The sequence below is a fragment of the Sturnus vulgaris genome, chromosome Z (genome assembly GCF_052056855.1).
Source record: "Sturnus vulgaris isolate bStuVul1 chromosome Z, bStuVul1.hap1, whole genome shotgun sequence".
Classification (NCBI taxonomy): Eukaryota; Metazoa; Chordata; class Aves; order Passeriformes; family Sturnidae; genus Sturnus; species Sturnus vulgaris.
The window spans coordinates 68,018,105-68,041,096 of NC_142283.1; the positions used below are offsets into that span (position 1 = coordinate 68,018,105).

The 22,992-nt window shown below is 36.7% G+C and overlaps 2 protein-coding genes across 3 annotated transcripts; one reads left to right on the forward strand and one right to left on the reverse strand.

The window, feature by feature from the left end:
• Positions 1 to 1,947: 1,947 nt before the first annotated feature.
• On the forward strand, positions 1,948 to 10,298 carry SELENOP (selenoprotein P). 2 transcript variants are annotated; one of them, XM_088156556.1, is made up of 6 exons: positions 1,948 to 1,990; positions 2,843 to 2,991; positions 4,393 to 4,596; positions 5,736 to 5,948; positions 7,539 to 7,656; positions 8,517 to 10,298. In XM_088156556.1, exons 1-4 carry the CDS (start codon positions 1,963 to 1,965, stop codon positions 5,766 to 5,768), a joined length of 414 nt encoding a protein of 137 aa, XP_088012682.1. In that variant the 5' UTR covers positions 1,948 to 1,962; the 3' UTR covers positions 5,769 to 5,948; positions 7,539 to 7,656; positions 8,517 to 10,298. The 2 variants fall into 2 exon arrangements, with proteins under 2 accessions (XP_088012682.1, XP_014739751.1); XM_014884265.2 differs by lacking the exon at positions 1,948 to 1,990 and having other exon boundaries at positions 2,937 to 2,991.
• A 60-nt stretch (positions 10,299 to 10,358) lies between these two features.
• On the reverse strand, positions 10,359 to 22,714 carry CCDC152 (coiled-coil domain containing 152). Its single transcript, XM_014884266.2, has 8 exons — positions 22,628 to 22,714; positions 21,481 to 21,586; positions 15,405 to 15,473; positions 14,336 to 14,400; positions 12,803 to 12,905; positions 11,973 to 12,100; positions 11,006 to 11,092; positions 10,359 to 10,481 (listed from the first exon to the last, which is right to left on the reverse strand). Exons 1-8 carry the CDS (start codon positions 22,712 to 22,714, stop codon positions 10,359 to 10,361), a joined length of 768 nt encoding a protein of 255 aa, XP_014739752.1.
• Positions 22,715 to 22,992: the final 278 nt, after the last annotated feature.

Sequence of the window (22,992 nt, forward strand, 5' to 3'; positions counted from 1 at the left end):
CTTGCTGCTGTTGCAATATTTTCCACTATAAAGTAGAAGTAACTACCTTGAGTTGACAGAGTTGTCAGAGAAGACAGAGAAGAACCAGTAGAGAATTAAGATTTGCAAGTGGACTTTGAATTCCGTGTTTATGACATCCTTCAGTCACAAGGGTAAAGCAGGCACTGAAGTCCTAAGGCCTCACAATAAGGGCTCATGCTGAATCTGTGTTCTGCCCCATCCTCACATTATTTGCACGTTACAAATCTCAGCAGGTGTTACCAGAATGTAATTTCTGGCAGCCTCAATTACTTGTCCTTTGGGATTGTGGCATTGTGTTGGGGTTTTTAAAGTATTTTTGTTGTTTTTTTTCCCCCCCAAGAAATATGTACATTACCAATCTAGATAACAGAAACAGCAGGTGATATTTCTGTGCTCTAATGCTTTGAAAAGTTTGGAACATGTGAGAAAAGGGGAAAGCTTGTGTTCAATAAGAAAGGAAGGCAGCTATTATTTCCACCAGAACTATTATCCTCCTGCAAAGAAGGAAGAAAGTGAATAGAAACATGATCATCATTAAAAAAATTATTGCTTGAAACCGAGGGCTTGTCCAAATTAGAGTTCAGAACTTGCGTCCTGCTGTGAGATTGAACTAAGAAAATATTTGCACTGGAAAGCAAAAATTAATACTTAAGATTATTGCTTCTTTACAAGCTATAGACAAAGGGCTACAGAAGCCTATGAACAGACAGGGGATTAATGTAAGAAATGGAGTGGTCAGTCTCATAGAGTGTTAATTTGACAATTATTAACAGCTTTATCTATGTTCATTAAAAAATCCTGTGGAAGTGGATTTTTTTTTCCACTCAGAAACAATAATGCTTCAGACTGAAGTTTAAGCATATTTAGTTTATACATTTCTAAACCAAATTAATTACATCTATCTTAATCCACAACCAAGATTATATTTCCTACCGTTTGCTTTAAGATAGAGGAACTTTTTTTCCAAAGTAAATATTGAGGCAGAACAATGATCTCAAGTAGGGTGAATGTTAGAAAGTAAGATGCTTATGGATTATCACTATGAACATAGTTGAAATCATCTTAATGTCATAAGGGTTATAATAAATATAATAATAAATAATACTACATATAGTATTTATTGTCACAGTCATAATTGGTAGCAACAAATGCTTCTCATTTCTCAGTAAGGCAACTGAGGGTCTGCAGGTATCTCTGCATACTGTATGGGAGGAAAAACCAACTTTTCCATAGTGACCACTGTCCATTTCCATCCCCAGTGTGTTTTCCACAGCATAGTACTTGTTTTATAAGATAGCTGCTTCAGCTCAGTTTACTCTGTCTGAACTCTGAGTTCTTCAGTACTTGTGAGCTGCATGTCTCAGCAGCACTCAGTGGGATTACAGAGTTTATAGGTTCAGCACTTGTTAATCAACCTTGTCCACATCGTCTCTAAAAAGAAAATGAAAAAGAAATGGAGATGGAATACTGCTCTTCCTTTGAGAGTGTCTCCACCTGTGTTACTGTAATTGGCAAGAGAACAATTGTCAGTCGCCAATGAGCTGCATCACTTTTATTAGCCATAATAATAGAGCTGTAGAGCTTCATTTTTGTTGGCTGCCTCTGTGCTCAATGCAAGAATTGGTGGACGTGGTGCACACCAAATACTTCCAGCCAACCTTAAAGGATTTTATCATCACTGAGAATCAACCCCAACACTTGAAGCAGGAGGTGAGCAAATTTCTATCAAATGGAAGAGTAAAGGGCACTATTGCAGATATGAGGGTTTGGTACCAACCCAGATAAGAGGTACAAGACAATAGAACGAATACAAGCACACTCCACTTCTTATGAAAACTTCAGGGTCCAGTATGAAGTCTGTCTGTTTCTTGCATCGTGTCTTCGAAGACTACTGAACAGAAGTTCATATCTTTCTCATTCTTTCTGGCTGGAAAAAAGTGCATGGACTTCTGCAGCATAAACCCCCAAGGTCAGCATTTCCCTTTCTCGCATCCAGCCTAAACCAAAATGCTTATCTGTGCAGAAGATGGCCTCAGGCCATAGATCTAAGCAGTATCATTCTCACCACCTTGAACTGTGAGGGCACACCAACTTTTAAAACATTGATTTTAAAACATTGATAAACACACATAGTATGTACATAGAAGGAAATGAAAGCAAAGCAAACAGCTGTTGAAGTAAATCACATCACAATTCTCTCACCAACGAAAGAGAGCAGGGAAACAGTTTAACCTGGATGTCCACAGATACTGCCATGTTCCTGGGGTTAGGGAAACCTAACAGTGAGATACAGAGGCTCAGGTACCTACTGCCAGTCACTAGAGCTTCATGACTTCCATGTAGCTACATTGACTTAAATGTCTGAAGTTCTGGGCTCTAACTTTCAAAAAAGTTGAAGAACTGGAAGGTTATACTGAGAAAAGTTTGAAAGCAGAGTGATATAATAAGAGCAGCTGGGCGAAAGGAGCTCAGTATGCACATGCCCTCAGACGGAGCACAACATTCTCTAAGCAAATATCAGATAAAGCATACGAGAAAAAGCCTGCTAGCTCAGCGTTTTTGCAAATAGAGAAGTACCTTCCCCCCCTCACTGTGGTTACCACTGTGTTCAGAAAATAATGACTCCTCAGCCCATTGCCCCCCCCGACTGTACCACTACCTCCAGCTGACTGGGGTGACTGACAAACTGCATAAAAAGGTATTTGGAGTCACGATAGTAAAAATACTTTGCTATTATGCATAATAAATGGTTTCCACTTGGGATTAGTTAATGGAGAAATATTTTGGGTACTTTTGCTCGAGGCGTTTCCTTTGCTTGCAGGGTCGTTCAGAAAAAGCTCCCTGAACTTTGAACCGTATCTGCAAAGTGAGATAAACAAGAGCCATATAAATACCGCAGCCCTTTTCCCCACACTGCTTTCTTCTGCGGCGGAGCCAGGCAGAGCTGCCAAGGAGGGGGAGGAGGAAAGGGTAAGTGTGCTGGGTTTGCTGTGAAAGAGCTTCATGACTTAAGATTTGGCAGAGTGTTTGCTTGTTTCTTTGGCTGAAAAGGCTGACTGTGGAAATTTCCGTTGGGAACCAAGTAGAAAGTTGAAATATGAAGAGAAGTATAAGGCAGGACATGGCTCTCCTGCGTGCCAGTGCTGCAGAAGACTGCTGTAAAGGCAAGGAAGGATATCAAAATGTCATGGGAGTCTCCTGTGTTTATACTGGATACAAAGGCAGGCTGCTTTCCTGATGTGTGGAAAGAGTGGAAAAAGACTGTGTTGGTATATACTGGACCACAGTTCAGTCTTCAAAGTACTTTACCTAGAACATCAGGAAAGAAATGTCAGGGACAGCTGGATTTCACAAATGCAGCAACAAATGGCTCTTGTTTTAAAAGGTCAATTATTACTAATCTTTTAGGCTATGACAAGATGAATGGAACATGTATTATTTATCAGAATTTATTGTTTCCAAACTATTTTGTGGTCACTGTCAGACTTTGTAAGTGGTGAAGTTATACAGTTCCACAACCTAGGAGGTATTGGGGAGCAGCTTTATAATTTTATACATTTATAATTTTAAATATTTCTTGATAATGGGTGTTTAAGCCAAAATTGAGATGTTAATGGAATAAAATGAAAAAGGTAATTACATGCTTTGATTTTCACAAACATTAACTGGATTAAGTGTGGATATGAGATTTTGTAAGATCTGAGGAATTGTGAAATTCAGTTTTCATTTGTCTTTGCAAAATTGTTTCTAGTGCTTGACTTCTTCATAGATTTTTCTCAATAAGATCCAGATACTCCAGACTGACTTGTAAAAACTTTGAAGAATTTTTTATTATTTTCTGCTATGTTCTGGAGTCTTGCTGTGTACTGAAATCCACTGTTGGCGTGTGTACTTATAAGATAGTGGAATTACTCTGGAATCTGGAGTGAACTGTTCTGGATTCTTCCTGACATAAATGGGCTTAACACAATTGATTTCAAAACACAAGAAACAAGGCTACTTTAAAATTACTGAAGTGTTAAAAATAGTCAAAAAGAAATTGCAAAGAAGAAGGAATAACTTTGTCTGATTAGTAAAAAAAATTCCAGGTTTTCTGAATGTTTACTTTTTAGCTGTTCAAACACAATAACAAAAGAACCCCCAAAACCTTCAAGCACCTCAAAGGAAAAACACCTGTCTCTATTATAGAGGAACTCCACTGAAAAACCAAAGAAATTGAGCAGTATACAAATAGTTCAAATTTATTCTTACAGAGGTTTGATTTTTTTTTTTAACTGAATGGAGCCAATATGCTGCTGTGTTTTCTTATGGGAATTTCAGAGTCTGAACTTTGTTTAGCCATTGGCCTTTGTTTATTTTCTCTCTTCTCAGGTAAAGCCCAGCCATGTGGGCAGGTCTGGGGCTAGTTCTGGCCCTCTGTCTCCTCCCAGGAGGAGGGACAGAGAGCCAGAACTGCCAGGAGGCCCCGGAATGGCATGTTGGGGAGGAGGACCCGATGTGGAACTCCCGAGGCTCGGTGACCGTGGTGGCTCTCCTGCAGGCCAGCTGATCCTTGTGCCTGCGGCAGGCCTCCAGGTAAGCGTGAATCTCCTCCCCATTTCTGTTATCCAGCTGGGAATGCTACGTGTGCCCTGCCACAGATGCACTCCATGAACTCTAGCTGCCCCAAATGCCACCATCACAGCTGGCACGTGTGACCCAGTGACCAGGCTCACTATCAGCAGAAGGGTTCTGTGCCAGTGGGTAACGTTCTTTATCTCTTGACCTACTGATGAATGACAGATCATCTTCTTCAAATTATGTTTACAACATAGTACTATGATCAACTTGGCATTAATGAAACCCAAACCGCAGGAAAACAGACAGAAACAGCAACAGATGGATTAATGTAGCAAAAATGGTGAAGCCAAGAAACATCATGGTTGTTTAACATGGTTAGATCACCTGAAATAGACATCTGTAGGGGAAGAAATAAATCAAAACACATGCTTTTAATGTGACTTTTCAGGCTTTTCAGTGTTCTGAGATCCTACATATATTTAAAAAAATCCGTAAGTTAAGGTAAATACTGTCCTTTCAAAAAATTGATGAAGCAGTCAAGGAAGTCATCAGTGTTAGGTTTTCATCCAAGAACCGGGACATTGGTGCTCTGTTTTCTAGAACCTACTCCTTGCAAATAATTGGCTATCATGACAGTAACAATAGTAATAAAATAATTTCAAGCTGAAACAAACAGGAATTGCATAAAGCTTATTATCTTTGATTCATTTAGGGATTGTGAAATTATTTTGGCTTAAAAATTCATAGTGCCAGTTTCAGATTTGGATTTTAGTCACACCTTAGTTTGTCCTTCCAGGCTGCATAACTTACATATCATAATAGGCTTTGCAAGTTTATTAAGAATTGGATTTAAAAACATAGTAGTAAATCTGTGCCTGCATCAAAGTTGAAAGTGGGGTTTGTGTTTGGCTTTCAAGGTAGTTGGGTTTGCTGCTTACATTTTAGAAAAAATTTGAAGGATCTTCCGCATTCTAGACTATTTCCTGTAACTGAAAAATAAAAGCTTTCTAGAGCAATTCCATAGGAAAGATACAAATGAGAAGGAAGAAACTCCACATCATACAGTGGTAGTAAAAGATGGAGCATATTAACTTTTCTGTTAATCTCACGATTCTCTAATGGTTTATGGTCTTGCTTCTTTACATTCCCACTAGTTTGGAGGACCTGCGAGTCAAGTTAGAGAATGAAGGATTGGTCAACATCTCGTATGTGGTTGTCAACCATCAGGGAGCTCAGTCCCGGAGGGAATTTCACCTGCTGAAAGAACGTGTTTCAGACTACATTACTGTCTACCAGCAAGATGAGCAGCAAGAGGATGTCTGGACTACTTTAAATGGAAACAAGGATGACTTTCTCATCTATGACAGGTGTGTGCTTGCAGACAAGCATGGGAAAATATTTGCATATATTTTGAGTAATGATTTGTAAATCTCTATATTATTTCACTGATGTGCAAGTAACAAAGACATCATGCTGAGCTTCTAAGTTGAGCTTAGTGAAGTGCTAGTATTTACTGGAAAAACAAAGTTAAAAGAGTAGAGTCTTCTTTTGCATAAGTAATTTTTGAATAGCTATATTTTTCTTTGTAATTAGCATGGATTTAGATGAACATAAGTGAGTGTAAAATTTGTTAAAATGTTCATGGTTTTATAGTGTTTTTATTTTCAGATAACTTCATTACATCCCTGCATGTCAAAGTAGAATCTTTTATCTCATGGAAGCTTTTTGATGAGAGTTACTGAAAATGCCATGTAGACATAAGGAAAAAATTAGTCTTTAGGTAAAATTTAAAACTTCAAAATAAAATTGCTTTTCAATATAGGATTCTGCCACAAGTATATTTTGGCAGCACCAGTAGGAACTGTAATTGAAATCCCAAGTTTTCGATTTTTATGTGATATAGTTACTTGAGAAATCTTACACTTGAAAAATGTCTATTCTAATTGTGTTATATTGCTGTAATGAATATTCCAAATTAATACTAAATCATAAATAAGCTTAATACAGAGTTAGAATGTTACTCTTTTTCTGTAATGTGATTAATTTAAACAAATTAGCTGCATTAGTTTAGTGGGATGAAACTAGCAGAGGAATGAAATATCTTGAATGTTACAGCAGCAAATATGCCCAGGTAAGGAAGGCTGATGTCATACAACAGACAAACAGATCAAGGCTCTCTTTCATCTGGAGGTGGCCCAGACACCTTGCCCAGAGCATTTGAAACGTTGACCAGTTCTGTGCTGTCAACACACAGGATATGTGTACATTATGAATTGGTTTAGCACTAGCCTGGCTGTGATCCATTATGGTTCTAGGAGTCTGTGTCCTTATTGTGCCTTAGGCACAAAAGCTTTGCCTGCTGTCTGTCCTAAATGTGCAGTCCACACGTGGGGAGCTAAGGCCAGGGGACTGTGTGTTAGCATGGAATGAGCTGCCCTTGTGTACAGGTTCTGCATTTACTCCAGCTCCTTTGAGCAGACCAGTAGTGTAGTCAAGTGCATATCACAACACTCAAGTGCAGACATGGGGCAAGCAGGCACCACAGCAATCCCCTCATGCACAATAAATCAGTAATGTAGGTGCCCCACAGTGCCCATCCCAGTCAAAATACCTGTTATCAAAACACTTGGTAAGAATGCAGCAGCCACTATGCAAACAACCATTCTCATGATCCCAGTGGGTCTGTAATGAGTGCACCTCTGCCAGTCTTAAGTGCCCTAAAGGAGAGGTTAGTGCAGTTACCACATCAGCCAGAAATCATGCTTCACTTACTGGCCAGTGCAGGTGAGCAGGCAAGCATTTGTAAGGAAGATACTCGATTTGCCTGTGAACTGGAACAGAAACGCTCCCCATGGAACTGTACAGTGTGGGGGGATTGATGCACATAAAATGATGTATTATAAGAAGAGAGATTTCATTGTAGATATTTGTAACCACAGAGTTCTTTCTCTCTTTAGATGCGGCCGTCTAGTGTATCATCTGGGTCTGCCCTACTCCTTCCTGCATTTTCAGTATGTGGAAGAATCTATTAAGATTGCATACTGTGAAAACAAGTGTGGAAACTGCTCTTACACGGTATTTTCTTATCTCATTCTGTGTATAGTAGAAAAGAAAAGTGGATTTGATTTAATTAGTATTTTAAAAAATTATTTCAGTGTAATTAATCCAAAAAGATATGATTTCGAATTTGCACATTTCATGCATCTTGACAGATAGTTTTTAAACATTTTTCTAAGCAAATAGATTTGATTTCTAATAGAATGATTGATTATCTGAATTCCTATCCTTGATAGAAAAGCAAATAATTGTCAGAGATGGAAGTGCAAGCTTGCAATCTCTTTCTAGAGCTATATAGACGTAATGAGCAATTAACTACTCTAGTTTTGTGGGATGGGTAAGTACCTAAAAAACCAGTATTTTTTTAAAACCCGGGAATCAAACTCAAGCTGGTTTGTGTTACTATTCATTGTAGTGTGCATTTAAACACAGTCTACAAGAGTTATTTTTAAAAGTGATAATACAAGGAGACAAATTATTTTTACTGCTATAAAAGAAGGGTAGCTTTTTTAAATGTGTCTTTCAAGATCACAAATACTTTTATCAAGGAATGTACATACATAGTCATGGAAGTTCAATGAGAATAATAATTTTTGATCCCATCGTGCAGCATTCTGGCTAAATGTAGACGACAGACAGGTCAGACGTAGGATCTAGGATAAGAATACTTGTTACTAGCAATTACTGAAATTATAATTGCTAAAAAGCCCTGTCTAGTTGACAATGGTGTGACAACACACGGCTATTTTTGACATACTTCAGTGAAATAGCACAAATAACTTAAAAGCGCCCTTCATGCTCTGTGGAAATGTTAATGTTTTACAGCTAGTTTAATTGAATACAGTGCCCTGTATTTAATGCAAGCGTCTGTTTTGCAGGACCCCGATATTGATATTGATAGTGTCTGTGAAAACATCACTAAAAAAGCAGGCGATGAGCTGTCAGAGGTAGAACCCAAGCTGACAGGTCAGCATTCCCATCCCAACCTGCACAGACATGGACACCACCACCGCCGTCACCACCACCACCACCACCACAGGGGCAGTCGTGATCCCAGACGTGAGAACCACCAGGCTGCTTCTGAAACCGAGAGACATCATCCTCACAGCGGCTGGCGCCACCGGCTTTTTGGCCAGCACAGAAATGATCAGATAGGTAGTCAGGAGCACGTAGACCCTGTCCCTCCAGAAGAAATTGTGGAAATTGCACAAGATAGAAAGCTACGAAAGAAAGGGAAAAACAGCTGCAAAAACCAGTTAACTTGAAACTGGCAGACAGGATCAGACTCAACCTCTAGTAGCTGATCCTGTCATTGCCGACACCTTTTGTTTGAAGAGCTAGGGAATTCTGTCACTTGACAGTGTCGTGGAGCACTACCAAATTCTTGCAGGTGACATGGGCAGCTGGCAGCAGAGGACATCACTGAATCTTGACAGTGACGTTTGCTCTCTGCTGCCTGACATTCGCCACCAGCAGGAGCAAGTGAAACTAGTGACACCTGACAGTGACAAGAAAAGGCAAGAAACTGATCCTGAAAAACAAACTAAGCACCTTCCAGAAACAAGGTTGCACATAGTTGCAAGAGCAAAAAAATGAACAGATTAAGTGTTTTTATTGCCCCAAATTCAAAATTACACTGACAGGTATGGGAAGTTAAAATATTGCAAAGAGGTGTATTTTTAGAGCAGTGCTCTTAGAATGATAGAGTACCTGTCAAATTCCATCAGTGAAAAGCTTCATGATTTAAAGGAATTTGGTTGACCCCTAGTTCGTTTTTCAGTTCCACTGGAAGGTGTCTGCATTCTTGATTAATTTGTCTTTCTTGTTTCTCTTCTAACATTCTGCTTGCATTTGTGAGGACAGGAGCATAAACTATGACCTAGGGGCTCCTGTCTGATGTTTTGCAATCAAGAACGGAAGATAACCAAGACAGACATGTTAATCATTTTTTTATTAAGAAGACAATATATTTGAAAGTTAAGGTTTATTTTTTTTTTCTAACCTGGGGATACAAATCATGTACAAGCAAAACTTACTCCTAAGCAATGTGACAAAATAATTTCACATCAAAAATGTAATATACAGACAGTAACTGCTTTATTTTCAAGTTACAGATTGATATGCGTAACTTTTGTGGCTCTTAGCTACAGTAAGAGGGTTCATACATACTGCTACAGCCTGTAAAATCCTACTAAATCAATAAGATCATCCTGAGGTGAGAAGTAGTGTTAACAACTCAGAGTCAGAACCAAAAAGAGGGTGGGATGAAACAAGTTTAATCTTAGTGTAATGTTGATCTTAGTTTATAACAGTGCTAAATTTGATAAATCTGTATCAATTAGAAACATAATATATCACTTAAACTTGTATAACTTCTCTGTTTATAGCGTAGCATTCCTAATGTTTGATTAACTAAGTGGAAGTAAAACCAGTTGTTTGAAGGATTCCTGGATGAAGAACAGAATATTCATGAAAAGAAAACTGCTATGAAAGCATACACCATAATTAATGATGGTTTAATAGGAAAATTACTACTCCTACAAAACCTGAATCTTTTTATTGTGAATGCCGATTAGCAAGAGAGTAGCTCTGAATATGCACAGAATGCATGCCGTTGGAATATTTGACAAGAGTGTTTTCAATAAAACATATTTTCTTCATTTCTTGTTTTTATTTTAAGATGTACAGTTTGAAACACTGAAATACTTTATGTCCTTTACTCAGAATCTCCTCCGTTTGAAGGGCAGGTCTTGGCCTTTATTAAGACGTTGCTCCAAGTCTCTTATGGTGTTCCGGAGAATTTCAATTTCCTTATTTTTCTCTTCCTGGAGATGCTGCAGCTTCTGTAAAAGTGCAGGCAAAAGTTTCAGTCTTAAACAGCACATAAAATTATATAACAATGCATTTTGCTACTGCAAGTAAGAAATATTCTAATAAGAATATTTTCCTCAGTATTTTGTATCACAAAATTACAAGAACTATTTCCCCAGAATCCTGTTTTTTCTGCCATCTCAAAGTCTGAAGCCTACCAAAAAAAAAAAGAAAAAAAGCATATGCAGAGTTTATATCAGTCACTGGTGTCAGTTCTAGTTTAAGTTTCCAGGCTAACAATTCTGTAGTAATTTTCTCATACATGGCTTTCTGTTGTTGCTTGCCCTCAGCAGTATCAATATGCCACGAGCCATGGCAGTTGGACATGATGATCTTAAAACCCTTTTCTATCTTAAATTATTTTAGATTCTATGATTTCAGTTGTATAGAGGTGGGAGGGGTGTGTGGGAGAGAATGCACAGAGAAACCCCAGGGAACTCCCGCTTCAAACACCCTGAAACAGTATCTGTGTGCTACAAGCCATGAAAGCACCTACCCTTCGATAGATACTTTGTGGTAAGACTGAAGCGTCTGAAAAGGACTTGGTGGTTTTATCCTGAGCTCTTGCTAATTTAGCATTGAACTGAAAGAATCAGGCAAAGACAAAACGATAAGAATGAACGGCGGGAGGGGGGAAAGGTGTATTAAACATGCCAAGTGTAACTTTCACTTTTTATTAGTTACATTTTTTTACTGGAGGGTAGTAGAAGTAAGCCTTTATTGAAAAACGAAACTACTTATTTTAAAAATAATGCAGTTACAAGCTATGTTTCTTCAACAAAAGCCTCAAAGTTTTGCAAAAATAGTACAAATATGAAAAAGTAAAACCATGAAGATAAAAAAAGACACTTCTGAAAAAAATAATAAAATGGAAAGCTTCTCAGCCACATATCTACAGGAGGAGAAAATACAGAGTGCTAAAAACCTCCAAAACTATCATTCTTGTCTTATGTTACAAGGATAACTCAGCCCAAACACTTTCACATCTTATTTCTTTTTTGATATGTGAAAGGTTTGAAGTAAGAATGCTTTAAAACATGAGCAATGAAATATATGTTGAGTGCTGTGTCTTAAATCTCTGCAGGATTATAAATTTTTACTGGAATTTTATTTAAAAATATATATATTCTTACCATTCAGAAATTAAAAACAAGAAAGTTAAGCAAAAAACATTGTTGAATTTTTTAACAGCTCAAAATCTATAAATGTTTCTAAGTAACTTAATTTGGAACAAGAACAGAGCAACCTTCAGTCTCCCTCTATCGTAGGTGGAACTTGACTCCTGAGCAGGAGTCAGTTACCATTGTGGAAAGGAGCACCTGCCCCTGATCCAATAAATATTTAATTTTCTGGATTCCATCATATTGCTTTGTTAAGTACTAATTAACATTTTTTCACTACACAGTCTCTTTCACGTTTATCCAATGCCCAGTTCATCTTTAAGTCAGCTTTGTAATGCATACCTCTATCTGCAGTTTAATTATTTCATTCTGCTTCTCTTCATTTTGAATTTTCAGCTGTCTAGTTAGCTCTAATATTTCCAGTTCTTTTTTCTCTGTCTGTTCTCTGTACTCCATTTCTTTTACTTCAACTAGCAACACAGTAACACCAAATATTATGATTGTAGAAGATGTTTAGGTAAAAATTAACATCATTTTCCAAATATTAAAACTTTCTTGAACATTGGGTCAACATTTCACTGGAAGACAATTCAAGCAAAAACCATACTGAAACTATATGAAAACCACACTGTCCTATCCCGGTTAGATGACATCTTTTTAAAAAAGCATCATAATTTACAAAAAGTTCCCTTGTTGTTTTCACCTATATGAATGATCAAAAAAATCCTGCTTTTTAAGGTTATGTCTCTAGTGGAGAAAATGAACATAGAAATCAGTTTTTTCTCATTGCAGTATTATTTATTTGTGAAAATAATGTCCTACTCTCCTGAATACAGACAGAACATTCTAACAGCAGTCGAGCTTACAGTTCAAAGCAAGGTTCCATTTGACACTCCACCCAAAATTTCATTCCTTCAGATTTTTAGACCCACATTCCCAGCATTTGTTCTATTTGTTAATTTCTGCTCATCTCATGTTGCTGTACTATTGCTTCATTACCACTGTTTGTTCTCTTGAGCAAAGATAAAATTTTATTAAACACTGCCCACTTCTAGTGTTCACATGTTTCCACTAAGAAGTGGAACTCATATTTATCCTAGATGAAATGTAGCATCTACAGGTGACAATATGTTTTACCCATTGCTAAATTGTTCAATCTTCAAAGAACTTACATTTTTTCCTTATATCGCAATTCAACTGTGTTATTTCTAATTTATGGTCTTCCTCTTTGTTTTTAATTTCTATCATGAGTTTCTCAATTTGATCTTTATACTCCTGTGAATGTAAAATATTTTATAAAGATCTTGCAGTTTCTGTGCTCTTAGTCTTCTGCAAAGAACAACCGTCATGTTAAAAATATACTCTATAATTCAGTACTTGCTTTATCCTCAATCTTGTAAATTTAAAAGCCCAATTACTTCTTGCATGATCTGGGTCAAGTCCACTGATGAAAAATATAGCAAATTTTATTGTATTACAGATATCTGTTAATATAAAATTTGAAACTGTACTTCTTAGAACAGGCAAATGGAGAAGTAATATTTATTTCCTGAGAACAGGACCTGACACAGTGATTAAGGGACTAGAGTTTTACCTTTGTGGATTTTTGACTCTAGGATTGCATGATTCATGTGTAAGTTTTGTTAGCATTGCTTATATAAAGGATTCCACAACTTCATGTTGGCAGCAGTAGACACATCCGTGATACCAGCAGTAGTGATGCTGGTGGCACTGATGCTCAAAGTACTCCAGAGGTATCAAGGAATTGTCTGTAGCTGCCACTGTCGAGGTGCTCACACCAGAGCTCTTGTTGCAGCCTCCTGACAAGATCTCCACTCACCTGAGCAGCGCCTGGGGGCACTCACAAAGGCAGCCACTGACAAGGGATGAGTACCTGGGGACAGAGCCAGGTGCCTTCAGAACCACACTGTGCTCACGCATGTGTTTAATGGGTGGAATAACAGTTTAGCACATCCTTCGGAAGGCATTACTCATTTTTACTCAAATAGTCAAGATAATAGCCCTACTGGTATAAATATTTAATTTTAACAAACACAGGCAAAGTAAATCAGCAGTGAGATTCCTGATCCTAAATAGATAACGGATCTGCACTCTTAACACAGAAAACTATGAAAACAGAGAACTATGACTAGCACTAGGTTTTACCTCCTTTGCAAAAATGAGTGCCACAGATAAAAAGTTCAGGGATCATATACGGAATTTATTATGAGATACAGATAAGAAGCAGAGACCTATTATCTTTCTCGCATTTATTCCTGAAAAAACTGGAGAATATTCAGATCACTCCTGATTCTCTGGCAGCACAAGCAGGCAACTTCAATGTAAAAATCATCTTTCCACACAAAAAATTATTTTACTGCAAGGGATTAGAATGGTGAAGGTGAAGTTGAATTTAAAGCTAAATACATCTAAAAAAAATCCCAAGTGCATCTTCGATTGAGCCAAATTTCTCAGCACCAAGAAGTTTTAACCTCTTAGTACTTCGAACACCTTCTCATATGGATTCTGTGATGAGAACAACCCTTCTCTTTACACATGAAAAACATTAAGAGAACATTAAGAGAACATTAAGAGAACATTAAGAGAAGAGCAACAATGAGAGTATCAATAGGAAACTCTAAACAAAAAGATACACAACATAATAATAGAGATGCAATTTTAAAAAATAATAATTTGTGACATACCTGTTCACAAGTCTTTAATTTATCTTCCAAGATGTGAATGGTTCCCTTCAGTCCATCATTTTCATCTACATAAACAAAAACTATATGGTACACTAAGAAGTACATATTGACAATTTTTTTAGCATGAAAGCGGAAGAAGGAAATTGCTTGCATTTTTTGACTTGGCCGAACTTCGAGAAACCTTTTTGTAGACATTATAATCATCATTACAGAACGACATACTGTCAGTTTCCATTTTTTAACAAGAAAAAATCATAGTTTAATCATATGATTAAACCTGGTATTTCTACTTACTTTCTTTAGTCTTCTGATAAAGAAAATCTAGATGCAAAGTTCTTTGACTAAGAAAATAATGGACTATTATCATGGCTACAAAAGTTTCAAATTGGAAGATGCAAGCTTTTAAGTACTTGTTTCCTAAAAAGTAGAAAACACATTGCAAATATAGAATTTAGAGAAAAGAGATTTTTTAAAATATTAATATCAGTTTGAGTATTGAAAACATCCATATACTTCCAGTGTTAGAGGTTTATTAACATATATGCTAATATGCCTTGGATGCATAATGGTTATAAAATTCACTTCATGGTATACTGCTGAGGTGTAGTATAAAGATATAGCGAATATTTACATATTTTATTTTCAAGTAAAAATGAGTAGTTGTCAAGTATATTGGATAATAGCAATAACATTATATGCTAAGATTAAGACACTTTGGTTTAACAAAGTGATAAAAACTCCGCATAAACTCTTGAATAGTCTACAATCCAACAGCTGAATGATACTTTCTCACCTTTTGTAAAATTGCCTGTGTTACGCTAAAATTAATTTAAAGTCCAAGTATTGATTGAAATAACCTCCCTGAGGCAGCTTCTAAGTAAGATAATGGCAATAGACATTTATTACTGCAGATTTATTTTAGATAATTTTTTTTGTTTCTCTTTGCCTGCCAGTAAGTTTCTCTGTCTCAAAAAAGTCAGTAAATATAAGTGAAAAAAATTAATTCTTGCTCATTCAAAATTACAATACACCATATATATATATATAAAGTAACATTTTTTGCCTTTACCTTTCACGTTACACTGGTTTTCAATGGTTTGTGTTAGACCCTTTATCACATTCTGTAGAGTCCTGCATTCTGAAAGAAATTAAAGATCTAGTATTTTTGAATAATGTCTTCACAAATTTACATTTTGTTTACCAAATTTTCTGAAATATTTTAAAACAATTTTGGTTAAATATTACTGTAAGTCTTTCTACTGACTGTAGAAATAACTCAGATGATTATTACATGGTTATTGCTTAATTTTAGCTTTTATTTGATGATTGATTAAAATCCATTTTATGAAGCAATACAAACAATTTCATAAAACTATTACATGTTGGTTTCTAGTCAGAAAATAAGCATCTTTTTTTTTTCTGGGCAATGCTAGACGTTTTCCATATCAGCCTTCCAGCAATTTGATGCATTTAATAAAACTAAGAGTTACTTTCCTGACAATATTTCCTATTCAACAAGATATTATGTGCCAAGAGTATCCACTCATTGCAGTCTCTCATCCCTTTTTAACCTCTTTCTTGATGTATGTAACATTCATCTTGTGGTTTAATGTAAACTTTGAGAGATTCAGAATATGTGCTGTCTCCATTTTATACAACAGAATTATAGATGAAAGCTCTTATCAGTTTACATACTTGTATTTAATAATTTTATTTTTAAACTGTATTTTTAGTATTCAAACACCATATGGACTTCCTGTAACACAGGATTTGGTTTTCATTAAATATGACTTTTATCCCTTATGTTCATTGTAAATTTATCAGTAAAGTCGCAAAACTGTCAAAGACTGAGAACAGTGGGGGCTCTACAACTGAGATTGCTTACTTTTAGAACTTAATCTTTTTCTTTCCTGAGCACCACTGCATTTCTTAAATGGCTTTTAATTTCCACAACACATAAAATTTGCCAAATAACAGTTACTCATCTCATCAGACTAAAGCCTTTTTGAGAGCTGTCTATCACACAACTAAAGACTACATTACAAATAATGGAGTGAGGAAGATGAACTAAGATCCCAGCTAACAGGTTCAGTTTTCCGCTCAGTCTTTTTGATCACCAGCCTAATCTTCCCTCAAGTCTGCTTTTCATGCAGCCGAATACGTTAGCCAGGTACCTTCTCCCGTTCCGTGCTTCCAAAAAAAAACAGTAGAGGGAGCACGAGCAGCACAGAAACATTGCCTGCTCCTCAGCTCCTGTGCCGGATCAAAAGCAACCGTGGAAAAATCCTATTCAAAGTCGGAATGACGCGATTAGCATGCCCGTTGGTACCAACTAGTTCCACTACAAATTTCCTCCCATTTGAAAATGTATGGAAATAAACTGAGATGCTTGTAATTCATGCACAATTTAGAAAGACACCTGAGTCAACACTAGAGCAACAGCTAGTCTTTAAAAAGAACCACAACTATTTAAGTGTAAGCCTCTCATTTGTACAGTCCCAAGAATATCTGTTTATCTTTCTTATCTTTAAAGGACAAATCTTGGCAAATCTCATATGTACTTAAAGTTGTGACTGGAAAAAATTCCTGGGAATCCGCAAGTTTTGCTTGCCTACATTAAGGAAAAGAAGCAGAATTTTGCTTAATGTTTGCAATCTTGTGGATCGCTGTCATAGAATCTACTACGGATTCTGTGTAGTTCCTTCCCTGTAAAGAATACTGCCTACATGCAGAAAGACTGAACAGTATAAGTGTTCATCCACATTTATAATTTATTTTTTTATACAGCAGTTACATCAACCACTTTTTCCATTAACACCTTAGAAATGCTTAAATAAACAAATATGTAACCCTGAAGATGCTAAATAGAACCTCCTTAAGTGTTTCACAGACAAAAGTGTGATTGCTTTCTTTTAGAAGACTACATTAGAATTTAATTCAAAACTGTAGCATCACAAGAATCTATTTAGCCACCACAGAAAAGGTTTAAGAGTAGAAAACAAGGATGTCAGGCTTGTATCTGTCCAAAATAGATCTGCAATTATGTACACAAAACAAGAACTGTTGTTTTGAATGTCATCTTTATTTAGCAAAGAATGTATCAAGAGAAAATAAAGTTGATTTCTGACCTCTCAGAGAGTATATGCACTGGCCAAGCTACTTTTCTTTTTCCACCTTATCTTAGATATAAGTGTTTCACTGCCCTCTCCCTTGATTTTTAGATGTTTTCTTTCTTTCTTTGCATTTCCTTCAGAATTTCCAATCTTCTTTCACCTTGAAAAGTTCTAGGAAAGACTTTTGACAAGGATATCAAGAAGTCCTCAAGTTCTCACTTGTTGGAGATTTCTTGGGGTGTGAAATGCTTTTGTTTGGTTGGTTTTGGGGTTTTTTGTTTGTTTGTTTCTTAAAACAAAGTGTTCTTCAGCCAGGATAAAATTCCACCTCCTCCAGCTCACTAACACTAGTAGCCACAAACCCTTCAGGGTAACCCTTTCCTTCCACAGCACTCTTTCTTCCTACTCTACTGCTGTAAGCAATTTCTGTTGCCTTTGGATCAAGTCTTCAAAAGATACTTCAGCAACTGTGGCTGAGTTGAGTTCTGGGAAACAGCTTGGGACATAAGGCTAGGAGAAATCTTTTTTCCAAGCCACAGTTGGCAATATCAATCTATAAAAGCCATTCTCACGACTAGAGTCTGTTCAAATAACTATTGCCAGAGTGAAGATTGAAAGTTATCAATTATGTATTTGGTCTCTTGTGCCTCTCCAGTGCTCTACAGGACCCCTCTATAACCCCATCAATATCATAGAGGATTTGGGGTCTCTTTTAATCCCACAGTGCTTTGGCCTTCCAAAAGGTTTTTATGAAGAACTGAACTATTATATGCAAAGTTTTAGTATGCTGATTCTGAATCCACATATGCTATTACCTCTTTTGAAGAGTCAGTGTGGAAGGTCAATTTAATAAAGACGCAAAGACCATTTCTATTAATTGCAAAAAGAAAAAGAAACATAGTTTAGAAACTTTATAGACTTACTAATTTATAATCACTACATCAGCTTTCACATCCTTTTTGCAATACTCTTAATGCCACCACCACATTTCACAGTCTCTGCTCATTTCCAGTAGCATGTTAACTGTTTACTGGAAGGTTCCTGTGACAGATTCTGCCACAGTTTATGTCAATTTTCTGCCCAAGATGTTTTTTTGAAACTCTGCTTTATGAGCACCAATAGTGAACACAGTTCAAAACGATAAACTTACAAGCATTTCATGCCTTGATATTTGAAGGGTTTACCTCATTGGGAAGCGCATTAATCTAATATGTTTTCCTTACTGGTAAGTACAGAATCACAGAATCACAGAATGGGCCCTTACTGCATCATCTGGCCCAACCTCTCTGCTCAGGCAGGGCCATCCCAGAGCATGCGGCACAGGATTGCACCCAGATAGTTCTTGAATGGCTCCAGTGGGAGAGACTCCACAACCTCTCCGAGCTTAACCTAACAGAGCAGCCATGAAAATGGTCTTTTTGTCAATGTTGCTAATATGTCTACAATAACTCTTATTCATCGACCAGGATTCTTGTCTTCCAGCAATTCTGCCTCCTATCTGTATCTGCACTATCCCTATGACTTCAATATTGTTGAGATTTGTTTTTTCCTGACCATCCCTGTGGCTGAAACATTAGTTCATATTTCAGGCTGATTGCTCTGGTATTTTTACTTGGACTTCTGCCACCCACACTTCTTTTTCCATCCTGTGTTTCAAAAGAAGCTCCACAGGCTGTTCTCTTGAGTTATATCAGCATAACTATCTCATCGAATAATTTCTCTCTTATCTCATGAAAGTGAGGCAGTACTGTTTACAAAGCTCAGATATCTCTTCTGACTTTGATCTGTTTTCAGTCCATTCCTCTTTCTTGTTGCAGTCATTCCTGCTGCTCTGGTTTCCTGAGTTGTCTCTTTCTCTGCTATATTTTATACCATATGTTCTATGGTAATAATTCTTTCTTCTTTTTGTTCCCCTTTTCCTTTCCTTTTTTACAAACTGTTTTATATAAACCCACTCCATTCTGGTTTCAGTCAATAAAGAAGCCTCTTCAGTTTCTGACTGACTGTCCTGCACTGTCCGACTTTTGTGCTTAATAGAGAAACAAGTGTTTTTGACTCAAACCAAAGTTCCATCCAGTTCACTATGCCACTTCACAATACACACTACAAGATAATTCAGGAAAGATGAAAAAAAGCTAGATAAATGCTACCATTAGTACATTAGTACATCCTCTCAACTTACCAAACACAGAATGGAGGAAAGTGAGAGATACTGTCTTTATGTTTAAAAAATTTGTTGTTTTCTGGGATTTCTTTCCAATCCTTTTGGATTAATGTATATTTCTGCTATGCATCTTGGTGGAATTGATTTAACTTGATTTTGTAATGTGTAGAAAAGTTCCTCCTTTTGTTAGCTTTAAATAAATAAACAAGTTTTATTTCCATCTAGATTTTTTATTACATTATACAATGAATATTCTACTCTGCAATCACTTTCTCTCTGCCATTCACAATTTTACAGCTATGAGTCATATCAGCTCTATTATTTGTCTTGGCTGAAATGTTTCCAGTCAACCAAAGCCTTCCTTCAGATGTTCAAAAATTGTGACCAAACCTGTAAAAGCCCCAGGTACATTTTATATGCACTTTTCTGTGGGTTTGGGTGGGCACAGGGACATCTTAGATAGATTATAGATGGTGACATTGAAACAAAGCTGGCAGCAGGTTCAGAAACAGCCATCCCCTCTTCCTGTGGGAGCTGCTTGCAAACTGAGGCTTTTGCCCTTGGCCTGTGCTGCAATTGTGTGGTAGCCACACACTAGACCCTGGTCATGACCAAGGGAGTGACTTTCTAGGTTGATATCAGACCTATCTCAACACTTGGGACCAAGCAGAGATCCTTGGGCCCTTGCTACCATTTCTAAACTCCATTCTGATTCAGCCTCCTGAGTCACTCCCATCAGTACAGACCTGTTTGGTACTGTAGACTTTTGGCTGGCCCTGCATGGGCACAGTGGGAGTGAGCCTTGCATGGTTAAGCCCCTTCATCCATGGTCTTTGTTACAGGAGTGGTTCCTGATTCCTTGTACCTTGCTTCTTCCTGGCAATACCAAGCCTTGCCTCCTTTTCTGCTACCTTTTCTAGTTCTGCAATGTCTGTTTTGAGATGTGTGGACGGACGAGAACATGACATAAAAATCACAGACCTTACAGAGTCACAATGCTTATTTCTCTTTTTCTTCCATAATCATGCCTACTACTGTGTTTACTGCTTTGTCAACTGATATTTTAAGAGAATACAAATATTTAAAGAGAACTGTTTAGAATACACCAAAATCTCTTTCCTGAAAAGCAGCCAACTAACATCAACCATTGTTTATACAAAATGCCTTCTATTTGTGCTGCTACTGGTCTCCATCTCCCCTGTCATCCTGTACCATGAATTTTTTGGTATATCTGGAGAGATTATCATTATAAGCAAACTTCACTCAATCAATAGCTCAATTTCTGGTAATGCTAAATTATCCAAGTCCCAGTGAAGATTTAAATAAAACCCAATTGGCAATTTCCTTCCTGTGTGAAACGAAGTTTATTTCTACCTCGCTTCGAACTTAGCAGGCTGACTTCCCAGAGATGAAAGTCCTACTAAAAGATGCACCTTTCAGCTACTTTACATGCTACAGAAGAATGAGCAGCCACAAATCCAGGCTAAGCACTAAATATTGTTTCTCATTTCAAATACTCATCTGAAAACAGCTCTAGAATAAAACTAGTCTTAATTGTATAGTTTTCTCTGTAATTCCTCCTTTGTTTCACAACTTTTAAATTATGATTATTGACTTATAATTCTCATCTGTAAATGGTAAATGACATTTTATTAGCATACATTTAACTGTCTGAATAGTCATAAAATTAATATGAATATTAATATTTATTATGAGATAGATTTCATTACAAGATTCAAGATTAGGCATTACTGCTTTTCCCACAGTATCCTTGCTATGTTATTTTTTATGGCTGAAAATAATGGAAATATCTCTCAGAACTTCTTGAATATATGCAAAAATCATACCTTTCTAATAAAATAACTTACCCTCTTTTACTGATTCCTCCTTTGATTGGCTTAATGTTAGCAATCTGTTACATTTTTCCAGCTGATGAATCAGTAGGTTATTTGCTTCATTAATTTCTGATATTTTCTAGAAAATTGGAGAAAGACTAGCAATATATTAACATGTTCTAAGTTTTGAGTTTTAGGTGAATAAAAAAATTAACAATTCCACAATATTGCAGTCCAAGTATTATGTCTTGCATTATGCCCTAATCTGGAAATTCTTTTACAGAGAAGAATGATGCTAGACTTGAGATCCTTTGCTATTCCAAGTTTACCCTGCAGAACTAAGAATGCAGACTTACAACATAAGTTATAAACTATTTTCCTCTCAGTTTTGTAGCCCAGAGTCTGGATCAATCCTCTGCAAAGTTCTTTCTACTGCTTTGCATATGGGGCTGCCAACACCCTTGCAGAGCAACAACTTGAACAATAGGGAATAGCAACTGGTATAGTCGGTTTATTTCAAGAGAAATGTTAAATTTCTTTCAGGCGCTCCTTTTCTATTATCTCTAGTATGGATTTGCTGACCAGGAAGTCAGCAGAAAGCTGATCAACATCAGTCTAAAAAGAAACATAGTACTGATTTTCCTCAGAAGGTCAATCTTTTAAGAAATGACAGTCTTTTAAGAATTGACATAAAGGAAGCTCAATACAAATGGAATGTAGGAACTCGTGCTCCTGATAAGGCAATGACATTTTTCTAGAACAAGGAACAGTTTCTGAAAGGATACCCCAGCACTAGACCACATGGTCTAGTGAGAAGTGTCCTTTCCTACAGAAGAGGGCTTGGAACTAGGTGGTCTTTAAGGTCCCTTCCAGCCCAAATAATTCTGTGATTCTAGGAAAGCAGTGTAATACAGTTCATCTTCAACACCATCTTCCAGACTCTTCCTGAGAAGCCAAATTGGCCTCTGAATGATTAAAATTCTAGCACAGAAACAAAGGCTTCTCAGACTTTGCAGAATCCACTCCTATGACTCCAGAATATAGTTTTCCAAATGAAGGGTATTATTACAAGGCATAACAGTAAGCTGATACAACTTAAATAAATGTTCACTCAAAAAGATTTTGAAAATGTCAATAATTATAGAGGGCAGTGTCAACATTTTTTATCTTCTTCACTTACCTTTTCTATCTCTGAGAAGTCATCTAAAAGTTTATCAAGGTTCACTACACTGGTTTTCTTCATAGTTTCTTCATCACTATGATCCATTTCTTTCTGGACCGTATTATCAAATGATCACTGGATATATGTAAAAAATACAACTATAAATTAATACATTTCTCATTCACATCATGTAAATTCTTAGGCAAAAATATAAGAAGAACAAAGTAAACTCTCTTTTAAAATTATAACTATTTTTGTGCTGATGCTAAACTTCAGCCTATTTAAGATCTTGCATTTCTAGGAAATACAATGAATGTCAGAAAGCCCAAACAATACCTGCCAAACTGATATACTGTGGTTGAATTTGGAAATTTTGCTGCAAT

Coding starts and splice junctions, on each gene's coding strand:
- CCDC152 (XM_014884266.2), bottom strand. CDS start 22,714: ATGGATCATAGTGATGAAGAAACTATGAAGAAAACCAGTGTAGTGAAC. Junction 21,587..22,627: donor ACTTCTCAGAGATAGAAAAG/GTAAGTGAAGAA, acceptor CCAATTTTCTAG/AAAATATCAGAAATTAATGA. Junction 12,101..12,802: donor TTGCGATATAAGGAAAAAAT/GTAAGTTCTTTG, acceptor CTGTGTTGCTAG/TTGAAGTAAAAGAAATGGAG.
- SELENOP (XM_088156556.1), top strand. CDS start 1,963: ATGGACTTCTGCAGCATAAACCCCCAAG. Junction 1,991..2,842: donor CTGCAGCATAAACCCCCAAG/GTCAGCATTTCC, acceptor CTTTGCTTGCAG/GGTCGTTCAGAAAAAGCTCC. Junction 4,597..5,735: donor TGCCTGCGGCAGGCCTCCAG/GTAAGCGTGAAT, acceptor CATTCCCACTAG/TTTGGAGGACCTGCGAGTCA.